Source organism: Siniperca chuatsi, linkage group LG17, assembly GCF_020085105.1.
Source record: "Siniperca chuatsi isolate FFG_IHB_CAS linkage group LG17, ASM2008510v1, whole genome shotgun sequence".
In the NCBI taxonomy this organism is placed as follows: Eukaryota; Metazoa; Chordata; class Actinopteri; order Centrarchiformes; family Sinipercidae; genus Siniperca; species Siniperca chuatsi.
In genome coordinates, this window is record NC_058058.1 from 6119357 (window position 1) to 6140157 (window position 20801).

The 20801-nt window shown below is 41.4% G+C and overlaps 1 protein-coding gene across 28 annotated transcripts in view; it reads right to left on the minus strand.

Annotated features, from left to right (window-relative positions):
* The window catches only part of macf1a (microtubule actin crosslinking factor 1a), a 240425-nt gene that overhangs the window by 19440 nt on the left and 200184 nt on the right, over positions 1-20801 (minus strand). For 18 of the 28 annotated variants that reach the window (XM_044171868.1, XM_044171870.1, XM_044171880.1 and 15 more), the window contains 20 exons: positions 15332-15493; positions 14901-15071; positions 12383-12549; positions 11122-11281; positions 10003-10329; positions 9440-9524; positions 8471-8697; positions 7244-7450; positions 6901-7128; positions 6460-6678; positions 6139-6342; positions 5108-5116; positions 3923-4148; positions 2688-2914; positions 2417-2539; positions 2217-2318; positions 1762-1863; positions 1240-1413; positions 827-982; positions 239-436 (listed from right to left, as the gene is read on the minus strand). In XM_044171868.1, the coding sequence (XP_044027803.1) occupies positions 239-436; positions 827-982; positions 1240-1413; positions 1762-1863; positions 2217-2318; positions 2417-2539; positions 2688-2914; positions 3923-4148; positions 5108-5116; positions 6139-6342; positions 6460-6678; positions 6901-7128; positions 7244-7450; positions 8471-8697; positions 9440-9524; positions 10003-10329; positions 11122-11281; positions 12383-12549; positions 14901-15071; positions 15332-15493 (3474 nt within the window). The remainder of the gene's footprint in view (positions 1-238; positions 437-826; positions 983-1239; positions 1414-1761; positions 1864-2216; positions 2319-2416; positions 2540-2687; positions 2915-3922; positions 4149-5107; positions 5117-6138; positions 6343-6459; positions 6679-6900; positions 7129-7243; positions 7451-8470; positions 8698-9439; positions 9525-10002; positions 10330-11121; positions 11282-12382; positions 12550-14900; positions 15072-15331; positions 15494-20801) is intronic. The other 10 variants (XM_044171877.1, XM_044171881.1, XM_044171884.1 and 7 more) reach the window with 3 other exon arrangements.

Here is a 20801-nt window from a genome sequence, read left to right on the forward strand (position 1 = left end):
AACTCCATGACAAACTCCATCTGCTGCTAAATGGACTTTCTGGTAAGATTGTTTTGACAACTACTTTTTCCAAGGTCAAGAATTAACTTGTAATCTCAAATCAAAAGTTTTACATCCAGAAAAAAGTCAAAGCAGTATGAAATACATAACTTAATGTTAACTTTGTTTTCAGTTTCTGACGACTGAGTTGTTAACAGTATAAAGATCTAATGGAACGGTGCAGTTTTCTTTACAGTACCTGCTGCAGGGCGGCCTCCAGTAGCTTCTGCCGCTCCTGGGTCTTGAGCAGCAGACTCTCCCAGCTCTGGTTGAGCTGATCCAGCTGGTCTCTCAGGTGGCTGGCTTCGTCGCCAGGTGAGGACTCCAGCAGCTCAGCGCCAGCACCGTTCACATTCTCCACTGTGGCATGATGGGATAGCACATCATTACGCAAAACCTGGGACAGAGAGGAAGGAGAAAGAAATTAATTACACAGAATTAGATTTGAATGATGCAAAAAGTAGTTCATGCAAGAGCACAGCTGAAGGTTTTGGAGGTTAAAATAACATAGGAGGCCAACATTTATTTTATGTGGCTCTCCAAAGAGAAGAAAAGAAATTATATTAGGGCTGCAGGACATGGCCGGGTGTCATAAGCACAAACAAAGTATCATTGGCCAATAATGTGACAGCTAATTCAGTTTAAGAGTCAAACTTTTTTAAAGAAACAGCCTCTCGTCAAACAGGTTCATTTACAATGTCAACCTGACCAATAGTAAGTCACAAGATAGGGAAACAGATGAGTAGTCTCAGTATTTTTTTTCAGTTTGTAATGAACAGAGACATACGTGGTGTTTAGCCAGCTCGATTTCGATGGCCTTGGGGTCAGAGCTGACTGGTCGCTGTGTGTCCAGAGTGGTGTGTGTGTGGCTCAGCCAAGACTGCAGCTCAGACAGGGCATGCTGGAACTGACCCAGGGCCAGCAGGGCAGCCTCCAGCTTGTGCTGTGGTGGAAGAAAGACAGAAGTTTGGGCTTAAAAATAGAGACTCAAATATTTGGACTGTAATGAAAAGCAGATGTCAAATACATGCAATCCACCAGAATGCCAACAAAGACCAACATCGTCAACTCCCAAAGGAAACAGTGGGGTTAGAGCTGGAGGCCAGCTACACAATAATGTCTCCCTGAAACAGTTGTTTCAGTGTGTTACTGTAGATTCTAACTCTTCAGCCACACTGCTACCACATGTGGTTTCATTACCTGTCTTTGGGTGATTTTATCCCCCAGGTTGTCCCAGAGATGTCGGAGCTCGGTCAGCGGCTCCTGGATCATGTCCCTGTCTGTCTGGTCTGACACCTTCTTCAGCAGCAGCTCCCCCTGGTGGCACAGCTTCTCCATGTCAATCTGCTGCTGGTAAACCTCCACCTTGTACTGCTGCTCAGGGTGAAAGGAGGAATGAGAGAAGAGTAGTGCTTTGTTAGTTCCTGATACCTGTCTGACCCCAGGTTATCTAAAAATTGCATTTAAACAATTTTAGGAATCTGCACAGTTAATATCAAGTTTAATGGATTAGTAACATTTTAAAGCAAATCCTGCAATGCAAACTTCCCACCACAGAGAATTATAATTGACCTTGAGGCATTTAACTACTTAAATTACTAACAATAATAATACAGATCATGCAAGAGATCTAGATTATATAAAAACTGAGTTTGAAAATGTTTTACTTGTAAAATGTGTTCATGAATGACTGATTTGTTCGACAATGACTCTCTTGCCAACCTTGAGCTCTTCAATCTGCTGTTTGACAGTTCCCAGATCAGTTCCCACAGTCGACATTTCACACAGCTTGATCACTGCGTTGTCCAGGTAGTCAAACATAGACTGGAAATGATACAGAAAAAATAGCTTACAGGATCACAATTACTACGTATTACTATGCGCAATACTTGAACAAATTTTGATTTTAAGTTGGTGCAAACACGACACCATTATATTCACTAAAACGAACACATGATTTGCTTCTATGTTTCACTAAAGTAATAGCAGTTTGTGATATTTCTGAAACGTTACACATTGCTTTATCCAATTATACTTACTCTATAAAAAAGAGATAGTGGATGTAAAGGTGATATTATAACAGTGTGGACATCTACAGACAAAACTTGATACCCTTGATAAATAAAGGCCCAGTCAACTATAAACATATAAACATAGACTAACTCTGATGTACAAACCTGCAGTGCGTCCTGATACTGCACAGACGCTGTCATGGCCTCCTCCAGTCTCTCCATCCTCTCTCTCCACGTCCGGTTAAGGCCCTCCCAGGCAGCATTCATCTGGGAGAAAGACAAGAAGACAGAGGAAATATGTAAGTTGGTCAACATTCAGAAGCAAATGAAGGCCTTTTCACAAGAACATGGTATTGATTTCTCACCTCATCAATGGTCTTCTTAACTTCAGGTTTCTCAGTTTCTCCACAGGCAAAGATGAGGTCAGCTCCAAGGGTCCTGACAAACTCCAGCTCCTCCCTCAGACCATCCGTCTCTGCCTTAATGGCCTAGTGGAAGGACAGAGAGACATCATATATTGTTATAAGTTGTTTGCAAACAGTGCATTTCTGCCTGAATTCCATCTATTAGCTCTTCTCTTTCTCTCTTCTGCCAACTGTTAATCACCATTTACTCTCTCCCTCACGCCCTCCATACCTCAGCAGCCTCAATCTGTTGTTTGATGAGTGAGGGGTCCACACCGGGGTCCTCCAGCTCTTTCACAATATCTTGGGAGTCTCGGAGCGTGCTCAGTAGCGCCGCCACATCGGCCCAGAACTTGCCGGCCAGGTCCAAGACGTCGTTCAGCTTCCCCTCCCTCTCCTCAGCTCGCTGCCGGATCTCATCCCACAGGGAGCGCAGGCGGAGGAGGCGGGAACGAACGGCTGGAGGAGAGAGGGGAGGAGTCAGATTTTAAACAGGTTGGTAGAGAAAAGTTGGTGGGATCTCACAGGGTGTACTGGGAAATACTTCTTGGTCTTTATTTAGCAATGTAGTCTAATCTAATATTTCAGATAATTTCAAGAAGAGTAATAATAATGTTTTCTTTGTTTGAATTTTGCCATCCAGTGACCAGTCATGGTAAATTAAGTCCACTCCCACTATCGCTGCACAGTGAGGCCCTTTCATTTTCATGAAGCGTGGAGGGCTGGAGGGTATCAAAGCACAAAGTCCTTCAGAGGCCAATATAACAAAGACGCATTTGTGTGTTTTGTCTCACCATGTGGTGGCGTTGGAAGAAATATGCAGAACTTCACTGCTGAATCTGTTCCATTTTGAGATTTGACAGGGTCTGCCCACTGGCTTTGTGCCAGTAAAACAGTGACTTATTTTGGCCAGTTGTTCAGTCAGTGAACTAGTTGGACTGGAGCCCAAAATAAGATTTTAATATTTTTCACCCAGATTACAGAAGCCTGTTATGTTTGCCTCTCTGTTCTGACCCACTCCAATTTCTGATGCCCTTTTTCAGACAAAAAAAATAAAAAATCAGTTCTTGTTCCATTTATAGCCACACACTGAATGCCTACAACAAGAGTTGGTAGCACTGTTTAGTTATTTAGCTGTTTAGTTGGTAGCCATTTTGCTTGCCAAAACACATTTATTAAGCCCAATTAATGTACAGCAAGATGGATACAAGCATAAATGAGTACCCCCTCTTTAACTGCTGGCTACATGCACAGCAGTTCATCAATGAATGGAGTAAGTGCAACAAGAGAAAACTATAAATTAATTATTATAAAAGATACTTAAATTATAATCACAGCAAAATTATTCATGTTTGTGTAAAGCCCCTCACCCTGTTACACATGTGAACTGTGAGGCCTGTCTGCCTGTTTTTCATTTTTAATGTTATTTGGCTGTCATTCACTGTCAGACACATCTCAGCCACTCACCCTGAGCAGCAGGATCGTCGTGAGCAGCTCGTCCGATGAGCTCCTCTCCGCGGGCACAGAGGGCGGAGAAGCTCGGCAGCAGTTTGTCCAGCTCCAGCCCCTGGGCTCGGTGCTCTGCCAGCTGCTCCCTGATCTTCTCCACCTCCGCTGCCACTGAGGGAGGCTGCCGCAGCCGCTGGACCGCCCCCTCCAGGGTCTCCAACAGGGGGTCCATCTTGTCGTGAAACTGGGAACGGAAGGAGAGTTGGAAGAAAGTATTATGAGGAGGAGGAGGACAGAGTGTGTTGAGGGGTCTGGGTCTGGGTTTTTGATAGCTGGGTGACATTTTGAAAGTGAGAAAATACTGAGATATTATGTGGGTGGTCAGCCATCTGCATTAACTTTTAGGCTTTTATATTGTAAATGTCATATCAGATTTCAGCAGGGGATGTAGAACAGCCTTACAGTTCTTTCAGTATTAAATATCTCAATATTGCACCTTCAGCATGTCATCCAGGTTGTGTAACTCTGACAAAGCTGGACTTGATCTACCACACAAGAGGGAGCTGCTTATCCACAAAGTTCAGTCCACTCTAATGGACTCAAGAGACATTATGGACAAGCAAGAAAAGATGGTACAATTTCTAGTGAGTTGATGGGCTTTTTTTATGCACCTGAGGGAAATTAAATTGCTTGATCACTACATAACACAACACATCTCATCTAGCCACAAGGGAAAGAGTTTTGTGATACAAAAGGACAGCTATGACTGGTTTCAAGGACCTAAGTCAAGCCTAGTCTGAGACTAAAACAATCATTACTGGAAAGCATGTCTCAGTTTTAGACTAGGCTTAAGTTTACAAACCTACACAAAAGGGACATTTCCCAACAGATTTAATTCAGTTTTATTGTCACTCAGGGTTGGCAGACACATGGTTTGGAGCATTATGTAGATCATACAAATCTTAAGAGGAGATTTAATTGGAAATCTCTGTGGTTTTAGCATATCATATCTATTAATGAGATTAATTAGCTTTTCTAATCATTAATAATCCAGACAACCTTTACCTGGTGAGTACTACTAATCTGGTGAGATTATTACAATATTAGTGCCTCAGTATTGATTCATATATGATTAGTCAACCAAATCATGTGGTGTAAGCACAGCCTGAGTGCCAATTTGATGTTGTCAGTCAGTGGTCTTACCTCTACCAGCTGGGTGATTGCAGTGAGCAGTGGCGATGGAGAAAATGATGGTGGGGGGCAACACACACAGCACATCCACAATGAACGAAGGATGGGATGGAGAAGGGAACGGGTTGCACGGATGATATGATGAGGGAGATTAAGGTTAAGTTAAAGGATGAGGGAGGAGAGACAAGGAGGTGGGTAGTTTAGGATGGAGTGACGGATGAGGACAGTGTGGAAGTGCAGGTGGAGGAAGAGAGGGAGCGATACATGAATTGGTTTGAAGGGGGCGGAGGGTGGAGAAACAATACAATGAGTTAAATCAGAGACATGCATACAGTACAAACTGACAGGCAATATTGACGGCAGCAGCACTCTGCCACACAGGTGATTCAATGATGTCTCATGAGATGAAAAGAGAAAGTAAAATATCTGTAAAGAAAACTAGCACTAAAAGAAGACATGATGTGATAAGAGAAAAGCCTAAATTATAAATTTTGTTATACATTTTGCCTCAGCAATAGTCTACTGTGAAGAAAGACTAAACACTGTTAGATGTATGTATTAGCCTAATAAGATATTAACTTTTTACAAAGTAAAATATACAAAACACAAAGTAAAGAAAAACAGCAAATCAAACTAAAATTTAGCTTTTACTGAACTCATGACTTTGCACGATAAACCCATATTACTATTTAGTTAGGGGCAAATAGCCGACACTAACACACACATAGACCTCATGCTGCTTAGTAATCACATCAGTCTGTTTTGTTGGGGGGCTGCAGACACTCTAACAAGCTATAAACAGAACTGGGCCAAACAGCATTTACAACTTACAATTTACAAATGCTTCACTCTGCACTTAGAGGTAAATGGGTGTGTAATTTAACAAATTAGGTCAATTAATACACAAAATGTAATTTAAGTTTATTGAATTGACTTTCTGGTACCCAAATAGCCTAAACAATAAATCTTATTAGACCCAGGTCTGCAGTTGAAACACAAGTTTCCCAAATTGAGCAGTAAACAATTTGTCCTCTGTCACGTACCTGTGCAGACTGGGACACTGCTTCGTCTAGGGTTGTTGCACGACCTTTGACCCCCTCTTTGATGGCCAGGTAGCGCCTCTCAGCCTCGGTGTAGCGTTGAGTCACCGTCGCCCCCTCCTGGAGGCTGAGCTCAGCCAGTTGGGGTCCAATCTTCAGCAGCTTGTCGATGTGGGGCTTGTGCTCTGCGATAGACTCCCTGAGGAGCTGCAGAGGGAGTGAAAGGAAAGAGAAATTAAGAACATGGAAAAAATCTAAACATTTTAGTTGGTGACAATAATGAGAGGAAAGCTGAAACAGAAAGGATTTTATATCCTCTCTTACCCTCATCTGATCCTGTTGCAGTCTGAGAGCGTCTGTGTCGATGGCTGGAGGTGGCAGCTGGGTGATGAGGGTTTCAGTCTCGCCCAACCATGGCTCCAGTTCCTCGTAGGTCTCCCAGAACCGAGCGACCAAAACCTGGGCCTGCTCCAGGGCTGAGAACCGTTCACTATGGCTCTGGCTCACTGCATCATAACGAGCACTGAGAGAATCTGTCTTTACCTGAAGAAGAAAAAAGATGAAGACATGAAGATATTAATGTTAGGCTCCTGTTACTGCACTTCCACAGATGACTATTATGTCAGTTAAGCAGTGTGTCCCTCACTATCCATTCTCCTCACTCAGTCCATCCTTTACCGTTTACCACTGTACACAAACTTAAATTTATCATGTTCAGTCTCTTCCTCTAAATTCTCCATCTCCCCTCATCCATCAGTGACTCACTATCAGTGTGTCCTTCTGGGCGTCGCTGCAGGTTTCCAGGATGTCGTCTCTGGTGCTGAGGAGCTGATCCACAGTGTCTTTGTGTCGGATGATGTCGATGTTGAAGGCCCTCTGCACTTGCAGCTGGGCCACCGTAACGTCAGGCTCCAGGCTCAGGGGCCCCAGAGATGTTAACTTACGCTCTGTCTCCCCGACCCAGGCCAGCTCTGCATCCACTGCCTCCTCATACTGAAGGGAAGAGTTAGTGTTTAGCAGGTTTAAGTGCTCACAGTAAAATAGACAAATCTAATGGAAATTTAAAAAGATAACCAACTCAACATTTGGGTTAAACAGCTTGCAGTACCTGTTGTGACCTCTGGATGGCGGCTTGTACCAGCTGCACCCTCTGAGTGATAGTTTCATCAGCATGCCGGTATCGCTGGTTGGCATCAGCGACCAGGCGGTCCAGGCCCTCGCGGGCTCGCCACGGCACCAGATCCAGCAGGGCGCTGCCCACCTCGTTCACCGTATCCAACACCAGACGCTTCTCTGCCGACACTTTCTTCAGCTCCTGCAAAAGAGAAAGTGAAGGATTAGTTTTACAAAGCAAAATCTGCAATCAAGTGGAAATTTTTGGTTAAATATAAACCTTAAAACACAACCGCATATACAAACGTAAAGCTTAAATGAACTTGTGTAAATGGCATCCAGTGTATCACAGTTTCTTACCACATGTTTGGTAAACTGAAAGCATATTAAATGGTAAAAGCTGAAAATCATCATCAATCATTGTAGAGTGAAAAAACTGGATGGCAGCAACAGATTAAATGACAACAATTATTTCAATAGCTTTTACAAACTCTTATTCCAAGAAATGAATGTTACTATGGTAACTCAACTGTGGGTGGGTTGATATTGGAACAGCTGAAAATGTCATAACAGACAGGAGCTGTCATCAAATTAGTTGTTCTTTTCAAACAATATGTACCATTTTTTTATTATGTGAAACATCTTTAAAATAAGCTTTGAAAATGTGTAAAATGTGGATGAATAAGTCTGTAAGGTTTTATCAACTAAACACTGTGGTTACACACTGTCACTCAAGTTCCCAATCAATCATTTAGTAAAGCATGTGTCACTTGTTTCAAATGGCTGTTCGTGCAAAAGAAGAACTGCAGTTAAAAAACCCCAGCTGAAACCAACTCCTTTATAACACAAAACCATGAAATGTGTTGTGTTCAAGAGAACAGATGCAATGGATAGATGTCGTTTCTTATGCTGTTGTTCCAAACATTCATTTTAAACCAAGTGACCCACAGACGAAGTTAATAATATCGCAGGAATGAGTGTTATGTGAAATAGTGAAACACATTCACCATCACATCTAAATACTGTAATTGAACTGCTGCTGGATCAGTTTCAGTGATCCTTATGTTTCTGTGTCCTACAAAAAAAGAATCAAATTTCTTCAAAATCATTGCAAAAATAAAAGGATATTAATTAAATAGGTATTGATCTGTATGTCTGATTTTGTTAGTTCAAGGGTTGCGTCCAATCACCAAAGCAACCATCTATCTCATACTCCACCCACCTTCTGTCTTTCCTGGTAGGCAGGTGTGGCGTCGGCCTCCACATTGTTGAGCTCCACCTCCATGCCGTCCAGCCATTGGTTGAGATCGTCGTGGGCGCTGGCGAATCGCGTGGCCAGCTGCAGGGCCTGCTCCAAGGTGCGGAGGGCCTTACTGCTGCCGGCCGTCATCTCAGCATAGCGAGACTTGATGCCGTCCAGCTTCTCCTGGATCAGGAGAACTTCCTCACCTGCAGGAGGACACACAGGTCAGGTCATGGACTGATACTTTCATAAATCTTATCAGTGTGATCAGTCAGGATCCAACAGTGAACCGTGTGCTGAGTGTATAGAAAAAGACCTACTTCTTAAATTTCTAGTTTTCTATTTATATATCATATATTTACGCATTACAAATCTCTTGTACTGTAAGTGCAAACTTACATATCAAATTGTGTTTTAATTCTTATATTATCTCATAAAATTCACCATTACAAACATGTTCTGTAAAATCTCACAGTAACCTCGGGCTGACAGTTCTGCATACCTCTCATAGCCACAACATCTGTCTAACCATCTAAATATGAGAGTACATACACAAAGTGTATTCATGGGGTAGACCAACAATCAACTCACTAATAGTGCTAGCAGTCAGCATGACTAACATCTTGAGAAGAGAGACACAAACCAGATGTTACAGTTTGGTTCACCACTGATGTAAAAATGTGTGGTTTGGATGTGAATCTACAACAACTACGGGAAAACAGTGTTTTAGTTTCTTGTTAGTGTTCTTCTCTCACTAAGCTTCACAACATAAGCTTCATAATATACAGAATAGCGACTGCTTTATTGATTTCTGTTGCTAATCATCACAATCACACATAAAAGATGACACCAGTCAAATACCTTCCAGCTCAAGTTGAAAAATGACCATGGATAGCACAGGCACTGCAGGTTAGAAAAAGATGAAGAAGATTAGGAATCTGAGATTACCTGTGGTCTGTTTGAGTAATGCTTGTCCATTCTTGATGGCCTGGTCCACTGTCTTCTTCCGGCTCAAAATCTCTTCATTTAGAGACTGAGGAGAGAAAGAGAATGAAAGTTAATCTCTAGTAGATAAAATACATTTTTCCTTTGGCTCCAAGAACAAAATAATTTATTTAACTGTTCAAAACAGTGTGAGTAATAAAACTACACCAGTTGTTTGTGCTTCATATCTGTTCTTTATACTAGAGATGCAAAAGCTAATATAACAGTGGTACTGAGGGAAATTATTATGTGAATTCTTTCATTGTCCATTATGTTATCAAGTCACACAACCAGTGTTCCTGGTTTACCTCTGTATCACGTATAGATACTGTACTGTATATAATATCATACATGAATGTTTTAGTGATGTATCTATATATAAAAGAGTATTTCCTTGATTCAAATGTTATATTATTACAATGATACATGTGTACTGTAGCCCTTTCCCTAATAAGTTTACTAACTACTGTTCTCATGCTTTGGAATGAATAACTAAGTTGGCATTCTGTGTGTTCATGAAGTCGTACCAGAGTGTGTTTGTGGTGCTCGGCCAGCAGCTGAGGCTGGTAGCTCTGGACGGAGACCTGAGTCAGCCTCTGAGCCACCTCTGCCAGCCAGTTCAGCACCTCTACCTCCTCCTCCCCAAACAGCTGAGCGTTAGCCAGCGCCTGCTCCAGCAGACCCGCCCGCCTCGTGCACCAATCAGCAAGTTCAGAGTGACCTGACCTCACGGTCCCCACTCGCTCGCTTAACCAATTACGATCGGCCGTGCAGCTGAGCGGAGTCAGCGATTGGCTGAGGGACTCAAGGTGATCAACCTCTGCTTCACGGGTGGACACGTCGTCTTGGAGCGCCTGGGAGGTGTGTGTGTGTGTGTGTGTGTGTGTGTGTGTGTGTGTGTGTGAGGGGAAGGTGAAGGGAAGTGAGAAAAGAACAGCAAAACAACAGAAAAACAAACTCAAAATATGAGCATGCAAGTGACAAATCATAGATTAACAGGAAATCATAAACACCAATGAATGAATGAATGAGTAGAATAACTTAAAAAGAACTTAAAAAAGTTGACACAACTGAAATTAATAACTACACAAACTCAACTTTGCATGAATAAATCAAGAAATGGACTTGAAAAAGGGTATGTGTGGGTTGTAATTGATTGGATATTATGCCTCGTGCTTTCTCTTCCAGCATCTTTACTTTGAGTTACACTGAGATTAGCGTAGGGGCATTTTATCAAGACTGCTGACTGTATGTGTGTTTGCTATTATGAATTATTCTCAGCGTTACTTGTCAGTTCAAACAGGGACTCCAAAACTGGAATAAAACTTTATTACTTTTATTTTCTTGTCTGCAACAACTGTAAATCCATTGAACGAACAATGTTCCATGTTTAGCCTTAACTTTACCAAGCATGTCAACAATTAAGAGCACCTTCCTACAAATCAAACGTGCCTCCTACACCTCGACCTACCTTTTCATAGGGTGAGGAATATGGAGAAGAATTCTGTGTGCATTTTAACCTTTTTTGTTATTTAGGTTATCCGGAGGCAGGGATTCAGTCTCCCGATCACTGACACACATAATAATTGACCTTTGTGACCTTTTCATGAGGGGAGGGTCTCTGTAACAATGGGGCCAAACAGTACCTTGTGCTTGATGATCTGCTGGGTGATCTTGGCCGTCTGGGTTCCCATGGGCTCGGCGGAGCTTAGGCGTCTCTCTGTGGCACTCAGCCATTCTCCCAGCGGCTCCAGGGCTTCGTGGAATTGAAGAGCCAAAACCTGCAGCTCCTCCAACTGTCTCTGCCTGAGAGATGGGAAGGGGGAGTGACAAAGATACCAAGAGATGAGGAGGAGAGCTTTTATTGGTGTTTTATTGCTTTCACTGATTTTGTTTTGGTATGCTTTATTGCTCAACTTGGACCTGATTTTGTGTCATACTGCTGTCGTCTTTTTTTCTAGAGAGTTTATTAAATGTTCATGAAATTTTAAAGACTTTCATAAACAAATATCATTTATTACTGAAGTGTGTTTACAAGTTTGAGACAGAGAGAGAGGTATTGCAAAGTGGTGAGAAAACACATATGCATCTCACAGTGTGCTTATAAAGTGTGTGTGTGTGTGTGTGTGTAGACTTACAGTATTTCTGTTCAGATTGTTTGTGCACATACTAGACAGTGTAATAAATTCCAGAGACAAGACAGAAATTTTTATATCATGCCTTGCAGCAAGTTGTCAGGCATGAATGTGTTGTAAACAATATATATTATGACACTACTTAACAGTAGTGCAGACGCATCCGAGATATCAAACCTCTTCACTGCGCTTTGTGAGCGTGTCCTGCATGTGTGTACCCATCCCCCAAAAGTCATTACTTTCCCTAGTGAACAGAAGAGCTGCTGAAATTACTTGTAGACCACTGAAACCAATAGTAATGATACTATTCTTTAAGTACAGTGGTGCTCAACAGAGCCACACAGAGATGAATCGAGAAAACAGGAAATAAACCACAAGATAATATGCTGTTGAGGAAGACCGCCAATTACTTTCCTAAACAACATATTTACAGCAAGACAAATCTGTAACTTTTTTCTTTCTGTGATATTACCTTTTCAAAGGATAAAATGGACAGAATTGATCATTTTGTCAAGAGTCAACAATCATCGAGAGATACAGTAGTCTAACCAAGAAAGTCGGGAGCATCTACAAGTGCCAGCATGAGAAAAGAGAGCAATATGATACCTTAGTATTGATTGCTACTGTACAGGAAATTCCCTTTTCTTTTCTCAGAGATTCACAGGGATCCAGTCAGAGACCATCAGCAGGGCGGATGGTTGGTTGACACACAAAAGTTTATACCCACATCCTTCCCACCCTGAAGCCCCCCTGTACTGTAGTGGAGAGTTACCTGGCACTGGCCTTGTCCAGCAGGTCAGTCCATCTCTCTGCCAGACTCTGGAGCTGGGTCTGAATTTTCTCTCGGTCCTGAGTGTCCGCTGTGGCTGCGATCCTCTCTCCCTCAGCGCGGATCATCTCCACTGTTGGCCGGCGGTCATCTAACAACCTCTGGAGCAGCTGGATGAAGAGAAATGCACACAGTTATTAATACAAATCATTTCTAAAGAGGGAACTCATTACAGCAGGGGTCAGCAATGAGGTTTGACCATGGGCCAGTTTTTTCAGATACAGGTGCTGTGGAAACACAGGCCTATATGTCTTCAATGTTTGTCTTCATCATTTATTTTGATTCATTTAAGAATACAATGTATTGATATGATTGACTGATTGATCTCCTCATGGGGCTGCAGTATTAGATGTTACAGGGTCATATTTGGGATTTACACGAGCCTTGTATTTACATTGTTATCTACAGAATATATGTGAAAATTCATGCAAATGTTTTGATGTAAGCTAAGAAAGTGAAAACTTCAGCTTTTCAGGGGGGCAAATATTTTTGCTAGAGGGCCAGATTTGGCCCACGGGCCGCTATTTGCCTACCACTGCTCTACAGTACTTCTGTAAGGTGAGAGGTGGTTCTAAAATTGAGTCTACCATGGGGTGGACAAATAAAACACAATAAAATTTAACAGCACCACAAACTGCAGCCTCAAAAATTACCATTAAGTTAAATCAATCTGTAAAAAAAAAAACCCTGAACATTCTAACCTTCATGAAAGTAGGATTTATTGCAGAACTGATGTATTAGATGGCATTTGTTTAGCTAGATGCACCTAATTAACTGGCGACTGAGTGTACACTGCCTAATTAAATTTGATATAATTTTTTTTTTCTGTCAACATGTTCTTTAATCAATCCAAACTTAAAAGCTAATCCCTCCATGTTTTCAAAAGGAAGAAGTGTTTACACTTTTGACTAATACAAATCAGAAAATGTGCTTCCGCAAAACAACTCTACTAAACTTCAAACCATCCAGAACAAATTTGTTACTGCACATGTAATCTCTATAAACAGATATCTGCATATGAATGCAGATATCTTTTTATCAATTTCGGAACCCTAGAGATTATTTTTTTTATTAGCTTTTTAAAAATTTATCTGCATTCAAATCGTCATCAGACGATAGCCGATGGGTTCTGAGATTGCTAATTGGACTCTAAACAATGACCGGCGCACGGAAGTGGAAGTCTTGGCCATGATATCTGTTATCCAGATATCCGCTGAATACACTGAAAGCCCCAAAACATTGGCTGTTGCCCAGAGAGGCTAAATCGTCGTCAGACAATAGCCGATGGGTTCCGAGATTGTTGCACATGTGTTTGAGGCATGAAATAAGTAAATTGTGTGGGAGATTTGATCCTTTTCCTACAACAGAAGATGACATGTTTTCCATTGTTACCAAAATCTACACTTAAATTTTAGAAACAACCAACCTTCTCTTTTGTTAGGAGGAAAGTCCCATTCAAAGCTCGTCAATTATTCGTTTTTTAAAACAGTTATCAAAGTGTCATCAAAGGAAGTTGGCTGATATCTTTAAACATTTAATAAGGGTAGGTAGGTGCTACTTTTTAAAAAGGTATACAGAACAAACTTTTCGTTCACTTTACCAGGGATCCAACTGTTTTAAGATCAACAAACAACATACATGAATGTACTTCCATCCTGCTTAGATAGCAGCCTCTCTGTCTTTCTGCTATGAACTAACAGCTCGGTTCAGTCCCTGGACTGCACTTCTCTACAGTTTACTCTCTTTTTCTTAGCCAAACGGTGACACCACTCTTTGTCACGGATGTAAACACGTGTGATTGATCGCTGGCCGAGACTGCGGTACTCTTATGTGCACAAACACAGGAAGTGTATGTTGGATAAACAGTGTGTGTGTGTCTCTCTGAAAACAATAAGTCCACCATGCATGTGTGTGCAACTGTTTTTATGCCAGTCTGACTGGCAGACGGTCAACCAGGGCTGCTTGGATGCCAGGCAGACGGATCATTGACTGTGTGTGTGTTTGTGTGTGTGCTTGTTATTCAAATATCTATTGTTTGTGGTTGAAGGACACTGAGGACATCTGAATATCAATAACGACTAAATTCAACCTGTCTGATAAATAGAAGAATTGTTTTTCAAAATAATATTTAAAAAATAAATGAATAATCAAGAAAAATTGTAAATTCAAATCCACTTTGACTTACAGACAGAAGCTGGCAGGATACTTCAAAGAAAGAAGAAGAGGATTTGGGTGGTAGTAGCTAAGAGCTCAGACAACTGTGCTTTCACCGCTTCAAATCCCACCAAAAAATGGAAAATCTCAGCAGACACAGACACCAGAATGAAAAACACTTCTCATCAAAATGTACCTTTGATGACCTAAAGAAAGACACTTCTGCTGCTTTAAGCGTTACATCTCTCAGTTCTGTTTTGATGTTTCTTATCACTTGTTATTTTGTGCCCCTTCATCCTTCTCGTACCTTTTGTTCTTGGATCTGGGCCTTGACCACACGGTACTCGGCAGATGGAGGCTTCTGACTGACCACCAGCTCCTCTGTGTCGCTCAGCCAGCTGAGCAGAGGCTCCAGAGCATCCTGGAATTTCCCACAATGCAACAGGGCCTCCTGCAGCTGGGCGATCCGCTCTGCCACCTGAGAGAGACGGTTGTGAGTTGAGAAGGAAAGTCGATACAATATACTGTATTTATAAGTCTATATAAGTTAAAAAAAGCACATGTCATGGGGTCATACATCAACATGAACACAGACACACACCACACACACACACACACACACACACACCTCTGCCTGCTCCTGATTATGGCTTTAAAGTAAGAATGAAAGCTTGAAAGTGAAACAATGCTTCTGTCCTTTTTAACTCTTCTCTTATGAGTTTTATACATAAGTCGCACCCGCTTGTTGAATGAGTTCCATCGGAGGTTGGTGGTCTCCAGGTCGTGCTCCAGTGCCTGGGTGTCGGTGTGTTTGGCGGCGCTCTGGATCAGACCCTGACCCACTGCATTGACGTGCTGCAGCTTCGGCTGAATGCTGTCCACCTGCTCTCTCTCCACGGCCTGGAAGAGGAAGCGAGAAAAGGGTCATCATTAATTGATTTATTCATAAATGAATGAATGGAAGAAAGAAGAAAGGCATGAAAACGTGAGCAAGAAAAGAAGGCTTTACTTTAAACAGTTTATCTGCAGTCAAGTCAATAGTCAAAAATACATTCAATCTGCGTGACAACAAATGAAAGTGAAGCTTACTATGTTATGTATATATAGAAGCGACTAGATATTAGGAGATGAAATACAGAGGGATGTGCAGTGATAAAGAGGAGTAGGAGGTAGGAAGGGAACAGGAGAAATGAGGGTGGAGGGAGGAGAAAAAAAGGAGGAGGGGGAGAGGAGGATTACGGGGATTAGAGGGTTAGACGAGTAAGGGGCTGGCTGGAAAAGGCTGAGTCGACAACACACACACACATTGTAGAGTACACTAACACACTTGCACACAACCTTCATTTAATCACACACCCAAATTCACACAAAAGCAGACACACAGATCTACACTAACACACACATTTATAGCAAATATATGCACAACTTCGCCTGTCTGGCCACATTAGTCACACACACACACACACGACACAGTGGAGGGCTGGAGCCATCTTGTGATGACAATAGAGGCAGCCACCCGACACTAAAGACAACCAGACTTGACTTCCCGGGCCGAAAAAGACTGAGCAACACCCAATACAGCTCCTCTGTCATAGTAAATCTGTGCCATTACTGTATCCAAACACGCACATACAGCAGTAGCTTTCAAAGTTTGGTCCAGAGTCCCATTTGGGTCGTTGGGGAGATTACAGAGGTCCCAAGCAATTAAGAGTATTAGATTTAATTGTATTTTACTCAAAAGACTATTTAAAGATGCAGAAAATGTATCTACAGCCATTTTTTCAATAAATCGTTGAAAATGCCACACATCCACTGGTTATAGCTTCACAAATGTACAATTTTGCTGCTTATATATTTGTGTTTTGAAATGGTGGTTGAACAAAAAAGTTATTTTTTTGGGGAGTTTTTCCTAATCCGAACTGAGGATCTAAGAATAGAGGGTGTCGTATGCTGTACAGATTGTAAAGCCCACTGAGGCAACTTGTGAATTGTGATATTGAGCTATATATATAAAATTGACTTGACTTGAACATCACTTAGGGCTCATGGGAATTGTGATTGCATTTTTCACTATTTTCTGTCATTCTATAGACTAAGAGATTTAGTGATCAATCAATAATGAGAAAATCATTAGCTGCAGCCCTAAAACAATACCAGGAAACACTTAGTTGAATTCAAAGGCCCCACCATGCCCCATTACAAAACTGTATGACTTTTCTTAATTTCGATTTTTCATTTCGTAATTTGCAGCACATCCCTGACCTATAAAATTTAGTTCATGTCTGGTTTGTTGTTAGTTGTTTTTCGAAAGGGGTAAACAGTCTGGTTTTCCCTACAGTTAGCCTTGCAGTGGAGAAAAACAACCCAAAACCAACAGCTAATGCAATGACTGTGAGAAAAAAAACACAAAAAACATTCTGCTAAATTCCTGTAAACCAAACTGCTACATCCAACAATTTGCCAAATCCACAAAACAACTTTCACAGTTTCACAGTATTCCACTAATTCCCTGACCAGTGGGAACACTGTAAACCAACACCAATGACATTCTTTTCATTTGGTCGTCTCTGGGACAAAATCCCGTCAAATTGGGGTGGGGTTGGGGAGTCGTCGCTGTCATGAAAACGTTTGAGAGGTCCCGACATTCAGAATCGGCCCACAGAGGGAGAATTAAGCCTGGTGGTTTATAATGCTGTGGCAGCCAAACCCCAATGGCCACACAAAGAGACACACACACACACACACACACACACACACACCAGATTTTGGTAAATCCAGAGCCTGGGGGAAAATAGTTGGTGTGACAATGCTGAAGGGGGTGCAATTGAAGTGAGGGAGAGGGAAAATGTAGGTTTGGGTTTCAGTGAAATACCACTATGGTCTGGAAGAAGACGGCAAATAAGCTACAACAGTCGTGGGTGTCCAATAGTCAAATAACAACAAACCACTGCACACTACTGTACCTAATACAACTGAAATGAAAACATCTGAACAAGAAATGGTTCTTCCCCATTTTCACCATAAAATCTAAAAGATGTGTTCATGACACAATCTTCTTTTATCTTCCACCAAATCACTTCTGTGACCCCCAATTAAACAGCCAGCTAACAGACTAGCAGTGTATCTGAAAGTGGTCCTGGACTAGAGTGTCCACACATTTCAGCAAGTTCAACTTAATCCTTCCACTGCAATGATTCCTGGATGATTTCAAATGAAAAAGGCAAGATAAAGCCAACAAATCAAGTCCAAATGAAATGTTTTTAATTTTTTTCATTCATCACTATTCACAACATATTCACCTGCATTTAAAAACTTCCAAATTTGGATTTATGACGCATTGAGGATGTTTACAGCCCTGCAGACATAATGCTGAGTTGGTCTCTAGATTGGCTGGAAGTGGTTGAGCTGGAACACGTTTCTGAGTCTCGGCAGTGGGTCATAATCAAAGGGTTTACAGGTTTCTGCTCATCTGGTTTAAATATGGCATCAAACTACAGGTTCTCCATGCCAAGGCCTTGTTCGTGTGTTTGTGTGTGTGGGCGTGGGCACGCGTGTGTGCACACATATTTCCTAATCTATGCATGTGTTTGTGAGAGTGTGTGTAGTGTGCACAAGTATGCATGCATGTGTGTAATTATGTGTGTGAAAAGAAATGATTAAGAGTTCTACAGGTATGAATCTCACGATTAAATATGAATGAGCAATTGTGTGTATGTGTGTGTGTGTGTGTCCTGTCCACTTTGGAAGCAGCTGTGTTGTGGTGATGGGCGTCATAGCTGCTTGGAACAGGAAGTCTGTCGGCCAGAACAACAATGACTGAAGCCATGACCCGCTCCACCCTTCGCCTTATCCTGGTGTGTGTGTGTGTGTGTGTGTGTGTGTGTGTGTGTGTGTGTCAGAGATAGAGGGGAAGAGAAAAGGAAAAAACAGGGAAAGTACACCCATTCATCATCTAAACATACACTGGGGTGTATATAAACATGTTATAGGTTGTGTGTGCTTACATTTCTGTCAGCTCTCTCTACTCTTCTTCTGCCCCTCTCTTTGTGTTTTCTCTTTTTGTCTTTCTGTCTCTATTTCAGCCGCCCTCTCTGCTCTCTCTCTCTCTCCCTCACCAGTTCAGAGTGGTTGACTCCACTAAACCAGAGCTCTGGAAAATGTCCCACATACTTGTCATTCTTCCCTACCTCAGCCAGCACGCAGCAACACTCGCACACATTCTTAACTGGGCTAACTGAACTATCACCACCATACTCGTCATCCTTCTCCCTACTCCTCCTCCTCCTCCTCCTCTTCCTCTTCCTGCCACCATGTCATCACTCATTTCTCTACCTCTTCTCTTCCCTTTGGCTGCCTTTACCACAGTTGCCTCCTCCTTTCTCCCATCCTCCCCCTCGCACTGGCTTTCTCACTTCAGCCGCAGTTCAGTGTAGACAGGTGATAAAAAAGCTGAGATGAAAAGTAGATCTGATTAAAGCTCGAAGATGGACGTGAGAGGCTGATACTGGCTAAAGACTGTTTGCTATGTCTCATTAAATAGTCAGTTTGAGAGGCTGTTGAAATGCCAGGGAAGATGAAAGAATTGACAAATATTTCTCATGTTTCTCAAACAACTGCAGCAATTTTCAAGAATACAGATTTTTGTCTAGTTTTCAGTGATATGTGCCTGAATCAGAGGATAATTTGGCTGTCTGTAAATCTTTCTTTTTTCTCTAATAATTCACAAGTTTGACACTTTGACAATTTAATAAAAACATTTACGGAACAGCATTCAAAAACATGGGTGAGGTGAGTGACGAAAAATCACAGAGAATGTAGCTTGTATATAGAAATGTCTGCTTAAGGCAGAGATGCAGAAAAGAGGAAAAACATCCAACCCATCACACACTCGGTTGGACGAGAGGGTGACATCTAACTTTAAAGTAGAGCTGCAACGATTAATCGATTAGTTGATCGACAGAAAATTAAATCGATTTATTGTATTTTTCCAGCACGAATTCCAAACATTTGCTGGTTAAAGCTTCTCAAATGCGATTATTTGCTGCTTTTATTTGACATATCTGATTCTAAACTGAATATTTTTGGGTTTGGTCAAATAATATAAGCAATTTAAATACATTATCATTATTTTCTGACATTTTATAGACAAAATGATGAATCGAGAAAACGATCTGCAGATTTATCAATAATTAAAATAATCAGCCCCTGAAAACTTAAAATCTCAAGTTTTTCTCCATAACATTAAATATTCATGACTAAATAAGTTTAAAAAAAAATACATCAAGTATTAGGAGTTTAACACTCATCTACATCTTCAGGACTGTGTGGGTGTGGTTGGATCAGATTCTGATTAAAATATTGTTCAATTCTGATTGGTGCCGCCACCTTTTTCAAACTGAACCACGTCCATTTAAAATCAGCGAGAAGAGCACAAACAAAACAAAAATACAGAAATCTCTCAGATTCTTTCGTGTTCATGTAGGACCTAATCACTTGCAGTTAGCAAATCAGGTCAAATACTGTGAATGAGGGTGAAAGCACATGACTGTGATGCTTCTGTGTAACAACATACATGCCGATAGGGTAACACTAAGGCCAATCAAACTTATGATCAACCTAAATAATCTCAAATATTCTCATTGGACTCAAATCTTGAAAATGAAACAATAACAATTAACCTCTAACTTAGCCTCACTTTGGGAGTCAATGTTACATTATAGTGCTTTTTTGAATCTGTGAACTGACTGTGTGAGTGTACGTATACTGTACATGAATATATGTGTGGATACTCTACATTTAGCTGTCAACTGTCAAGCTAATAATGCTGAGGAGAGGAATAGCTGTGTCGATGGCGCGTGTCCAAAACATCACTCAAGGACAATCAGTTTCTTAATCGGGACAGATGTGGGGGAACATGTGGCTCCAAACATAAATGCAGAGAATTATTACTGACAGCACATAGAAACATGGCAGGTTTCCATTAACTGCTACTATCACTGCTGCAAAAATACAAGAAAAAATAAAATATGCTTAGGAAATTGAGAGCATGAAGAATGTTGCCCAGCTACACAGTTTTCCAACTTGTTATCAAGGCTTTAAAATTGTTCCCTGAACTGTGTCCTTTCATCTTCCTTTCCCTTCATAACTGATTTTCATAACTATGTGATCTGTCCACTTCATGAAAAGAGCTAGTGGTCATATCAAAAAC